General features: G+C 41.2%; 1 protein-coding gene across 4 annotated transcripts in view; it reads left to right on the top strand.

The window, feature by feature from the left end:
* The first annotated feature begins 635 nt into the window (after nucleotides 1–635).
* The window catches only part of DNAJC24 (DnaJ heat shock protein family (Hsp40) member C24), a 41,918-nt gene continuing 36,553 nt past the window's right edge, over nucleotides 636–6,000 (top strand). For all 4 annotated transcript variants that reach the window (XM_074842418.1, XM_074842417.1, XM_074842420.1 and 1 more), the window contains exons 1-2: nucleotides 636–713; nucleotides 2,117–2,257. In XM_074842418.1, the coding sequence (XP_074698519.1) occupies nucleotides 2,150–2,257 (108 nt within the window). In that variant the 5' untranslated portion in view covers nucleotides 636–713; nucleotides 2,117–2,149. The remainder of the gene's footprint in view (nucleotides 714–2,116; nucleotides 2,258–6,000) is intronic.

Here is a 6,000-nt window from a genome sequence, read left to right as displayed (position 1 = left end):
TAAATGCTGTGGGCCATTCCAGTTATGCCCGCGGTTTTCTCCCTAGATACAGCTGGGCAGAGGGAACCCGACGGCGTGTGTCAGCCACACGCCGAGCCGATCCCGGGGTGCCGGCGGGCCCGCGCCCTCAGCGCTCGGCGGCCCGCGGTGCCCCGGGGTCGGTTAAACTCTGCCTCCAGGGCGGGGTGGCGGGGGAGGAGGCCTGCAACGAGGGAAGGCAAAATGCACCCGGTGCGCCCCGGATCTTCCCGCACCTGGAGGTGGAGTCCCTGAGGGGAGAGGGGTGTCGGGCGGCCCGGCCTCCCGCGCAGCGAGCGAGGGAGGGTAAGGTGGCCCCCGGTGTCTTCGCGCACCCGGAGACGGAATCCCTGAGGGGAAAGGGGAGGTGAAAAGATGGTCCCGCTCACCCCGGGCCGGGAACGAGCGCTGGAGGGCGGCCGGCGCCGTTACTTACTGAGCCCGGCGGCAGTCTCGCAGCTCCGGAGCGCCGCTGGTCGCCATAGAGACGGCGTCGGGCCTCGGCCTGGGCTCCGCTTCCTGCGGGTGCCAACGCCACTACTGCCCGGGCGGAAACAGGCACGGCGGCCCCGCAGGCCACACGCGCTGCCGTCCCCTCGCCACGCTAACGGCGCTGCGCGGAGGCGTCGTTTCCCACCGGACGAGTTATGGGGGGCACCGGCCGCTTCCATCGCCGGGCTGGCGGTGCGGGGCAGGTGGGTGCTCGCGCTTGCCGTGGGGCCGGCGGGGGGTGTCTTTGCGCCCCGCTTCCGTGCTGAGGGGGTGGCGGGAAGCCCTCGGCGGCTGTGGCCGGGCTCCGGCCGCCTCCCGGGCCTCCCTTCGCGGGTCCTGCTGGCCTCCTCCCGCTGTCGAGGTCCGGGCGTGCCGCCTGCCGTCGCGTCGGCTGGCGCGGAGCCCCTGGGCTGAGGTGGGTCCGCTGGTCCCAGGCGGGGGACTGCGGCGGCCGAGCGTGGCCTCAGGCGGGGCTTGTGTTTTCGCGTGTTTCTAAAAACCCTTGTGGGTTCCTGAGGGAGAAAGGGGTCTTCGTGGAGAAAGGTGCGGGGCGGGCATGCATGTGTGCGTGGTGCTTCCCCAGAGGAAGGGGGGGCGGGTACCCTGCGGTCGGGTGTGCCCCCTTTGCGGTTGTAGCTCTGCGAAGTTTGAAAAGCATACTTTTCTTCCCCCGTGAAAAAAGAATTTTTTCTGAAGTATGACGGTAGTCATCAGAAAGCGGTTTTAGACCTGAAATGGAAGAAAATCCTTTTTCTTTCAACAATAAAGGCTTATAAAACTTGACAAATTACAGAGCGCTTCCCTACTGACAGTTATTTTGTATCAGAATGTTAATGATAAATCAGCTACTACAAGCTTGAGATTTCAGTATACTTAAGAATCTGCTTGGAGCTCAAGCATTACTGTACTGTTACTGGCATTTAATTCTCCTGTATATTTTTTTCATTCTGAATCATTGGCTTGACGACAGATGGCCAAAAATAAGAAGCACCCTAGTTAGATTTTACTTAGCAGCCTGTGCTAACCTTATATGGTTTTGTTCATTGTTTGTTTGTTTTTATATGTTCTTCTACTTTAATATTAAAAAAGCTAAATCTTCTTACACAGCAGCATGAAGGACTGTCCATACTGTGAATGTCATTGTGTAAAAACTGAGCCGTACCTTTTTGTCATCTTGCACATATCTCAGACTTGACAAAATGTCACACTTTTATGTTCTTAATTTTTACATGCTAAGTACAGTATTGCTTCAAAATAAAAAGTGTGTATTTTTAAAAGTGTATATATAACCTGAGTAGGTTCAAAATAGTTCAGACAGCTAAAATGTAAAATTATTTTAAAGGAATATGAACAGCTTCTGAAACATGATATACAAGGGAACTGGGACAGGAAACACAACAAACCACTTCATGTATGACAACCTATGGAATGGAGTGGCCATGTGAATTAAGCTGTTTTTTTGCACTGTAGATCTTATGTAGCGGTGTAGACGTGCTTAAGGGCTGCAGTCTATTTCATGACCCTGTAGTTTGTCACGTTTCCTCATTTTTGCTTTTTCTAGTTGTTCCTCTTTCAAATTGTAATTATGTTTAATTTTCTTGCACAGTGCTAAGAAAGTAATTTCAAAGCCAGTCAGACTATGGCCTTTGAAAGGATAACACAAAAGGACTGGTACAAAATCCTGGGGGCAAAGCCATCGGACAGCCCAGCAGAACTAAAACGGAAGTACCAAAAACTTGCTTTATTAGTAAGTATGTTTTTGTTATTTAAGATGTGTGAAAATAAATTTATAAAACAATAAGATAATAATTGCAGGGTTTGTTTTTACAATTTTTGTATAAATATAATTAATCAGAGTATGTTTATGATACCAGTTCACTGAGGCTGGTTTAAGTTTGAAATAATCGTCTGGAGTTTGAGTTACCATATTTTGCAAAGAGGGGTTGTGGTGTTCTGGTTCCAAAACAGATATGTCTCCCAGCTTTGGTAAACGTTCATGAATGAACTGAACCAAGTAGTTCATCAGGTGCAGGATAATCAAGCACACAAGTCAAAAAAGGTCATTGTTCATAGCACAGTCATGAAATTTGCTAACATACTTGTGGTGTTTCCTATCGTGTGTGCAGTTATGGTGTGCTGAATGCAACCCTTGAATATATAAAGACCAGATGCAAAGAGTAAAAGTTCTTCCTGATAGTATGCAGTAATGAAATAGAAAATGCGTAGGAGGAAAATACATTAATATCAGTTTTATTTGAAAGTTTCTGGTGCATTTCTGTGGAGTCATGTTTTTGGTCTTGCATTAAGACTTGATGTTTTGTGACTTTTCTTAATTTTTCCTGTACTCCTGGTATACGTGCTTTACCAGATTACTTCTTAAGATTCTTAGTTCTTCTGTTTTCCTCCTTCCCCTGAATTCAGGCTTTATGCTCAAATGCTCAAATGATAGTTTGGCCTGGCTTTCTGAGGAAAGTGGGGTGTGGGTTTTTGTTTTTTTTTTTTAATACTGTTGACCATTTTCAGCCAGATATGATAGACAAATAGAATTCCCAAGGTAACTAAATTCATAAATTTCTTGAAAACTGTCAACCCGGATAGAGAAGGTGAGCAGAATTCAGTTTTTATATATGAGATAAAGAGAACGCCAGTCAATCAATCACTGGATTTTATTACAGTTGAAATAAATTTGTGGGTTGTTTTTTCTTTGTGTTTTGTTTTTATTTCTAACCCCTGTGAAAACTGTTTTAAAGGTCATTTCACCAGTATGTTCCAAATTTACACATTTTGATACTCTTCAGTTGAATTTGCTGAGCAATCCTGCTGTACTTCCACTGCTTCTCAGTGCTTCCTGCTAACTTATTTCTTTGTCTGAAACTGATCTGTGTACTTAGTGTCTTAATTTTCAACCCTTTACAAGATGTTTGCATGCAGATACAGGCCATAAATCCTTTGGTCCTCACTATTAAACATTAGAAGAATCAATGTAGGAGAGCACTTTGAAAACCAAGTTTCTTACTTCTGCTCTTAATAGAAATAGTTGTTTTCTTGGACCTCCTAATGTTTTTGTTTTAATGAATTACTAGTAAAATGTGAATAAAATATTAAAAATTATCTATTTGTCCTGAATGAAAACAAAAGGGGACCACAGTGCAAATACCTCTTCTGTTTAGATAGGTGGTTAATTTAAACTGAATACTGCAATGGAATTAATATATTTCTTTCACTATGAATCTATGTATAGTAATGGAATTAAAATAACATGTAAGGTGTTGTTCAGAGCTGTTTGCCACAGAACTGAAACTACATAGTGCCTTTCCTATATGATTTTTTTTAAATGAAACTGACACCTTGTGTTATAGTGCTGTACTTTCATGTAATTATTTTGAAGTGTATGAAGTGAGAATTGTTGGAGTTTACAACTGTCTGTTTACTGTAGTTTTAGAAGATGAAAATATTATTTTAATATACAAGCCTGTCTTTAGAAACTGTATATTTCCAAACTAATTGGTTAGTTCTCTTTATTTGAAAGCCGGTGAGAAATGTTAGAGAAATTAACATACTTTTTTTTTTTTTCTTTTGCTGTTTGGCTCAGAATTCCTTTGCTATCTGTGATGGATCTCCCCAACTAAAAAGCCCCACTGATGTTTACTTGTCGGTGTTTTCTCCAAGGCAGATCTGCTGCTTGTCTGTTGTTGTTACCATATGTCCTGTCTCTATTCATCTTTTTCTTTTAGCTGAGCTGTTACAGACTCAACTTGTTTGTTCACTTACTAATACTAGCCTAGCACAGTCAGTCTAAAGTCTGTAACAGCATAATGGTAATAAAACGATAATTACTTTTATGCTCCTTAAAAACTCATTGGCTGTAGGAGTGACTGGAGACTACACCTCATACCTTTGCTAGAAGGTGCTCATATAGTACATAGTTACAGTCTGAAAGTCATTGCTACAGATGTTGTTGAGTCCAAGGGGTTCCATGGTTGAAAAAGTTGTTAGATGTTTATGAAAGAAAAGTCTGCCGTGGCATATTAACACAAAAAAAATACTCTGATTCAGAAATCCATGAGCTATGGACTTCTGAATACTGGTGGAATATATAAGGGAGTTGTTGTATGTTTGTTCTATGCTGTTACTATTCCCTGGGCATCCACTGTTTGTTGTTAGTACAAACCATGGCACTGGATGGACCTCTCGTCTTGCCTGTTGTGCCCTATTCATATGAAGTAACTCCCTTCCTCCCCAAGTAAAGCTTGTACTTGCAGCTCTTGGTAGCTTCACACCCCTAAACTGATAAAGTGCTCATTTTGGCTTTTTTAAAGCTGCTGTTGGAGATAGTGGTGGTAGAAATAGTAGTAGAATTGGTGTGGTCTACATGCAGACGTTTTCATGTACTGTGGTAGTAGTCAATTATCAGAGTAACTCCAGTTTAGAAGCTGGAACAGCAGGTGAGCACACCCATGTATTGCCTATTATGAGATTTCATGACAAATTATATGGTCAGTACAAAAAGTTTTCTGGCTTATGTGTAGCAGCAGAAGTTAACATCCTGAAATATTGTACTGTGCTAATTACCTTAAAATACAAAAGTTTATAAAGCAACTTGCATCTTGCATACCAATTGCAATTAATATGACATTCATTCTGTAATCATGAATATTCTGATCACACACGTTCATTAACTTCAAGCATAATAAATAGTGGAATTTATTTTTTAAAATAATTCTGCTGTTAAAATAAAAATGGCAAATGTCTGATTCCAAGCCTTCTTCAAATGATCCTCAGTGCTTCATGTTGAGCATTTGCTTTTTGCCATCTGCTATTTTCTGTTTGTCAACACATGTATGCTTAGCATCTTGAATGAACAGGCAGATGTAAATTTCCAAAGCTAAAAAGAGTTGGAGATCTTGCCATATGTCATCTAAAAGTTAACTATAGTTAAATCTCAGGACTGACCTTAATAAAACAAAGTAGTATGCAATTAAAAATGGTTGAACTGCAGTTTTGTAAGAATTAGCTTAAAACTGATTAATTTTTAAAATATAACTTGTGTTTGCCAGTTCTAACAAATTGATGATGGAAAACATTAATAAGCCATAACAAATAAAACTGCATATGCACCCTACTGGAGTAAATACATTTACTTACATTTTACCATATTTTGCTTTGCTGTACTTAATTTTAACTCATTTCGTCAGATCATAACATATGTTTTAAGTGGATTATTTTACTATGGATAACGCCAATTCCGTCTTTAAGAATCATATTAATTTGATACAGAAAGTAGCACAGATTTGGCCTAAAAGTAGAGATTTTTTTTAATAATTTTTTTCTTTTCACCTTCTAAGTATTTAAGTAGAAGTTCGTATTTATAAAATTTCTTTGCAACTCAATGAAACTTAAATTTATTTCTTTTAAATTCTCTGTACTTATGTGACACTCATACCTGGATCATCTTGATACTTTATTACTGTAACAATCAATAGCAGCTGA

Source organism: Strix aluco, chromosome 16 (genome assembly GCF_031877795.1).
Source record: "Strix aluco isolate bStrAlu1 chromosome 16, bStrAlu1.hap1, whole genome shotgun sequence".
In the NCBI taxonomy this organism is placed as follows: domain Eukaryota; kingdom Metazoa; phylum Chordata; class Aves; order Strigiformes; family Strigidae; genus Strix; species Strix aluco.
This window is presented reverse-complemented; position numbering and strand designations above follow the sequence as displayed.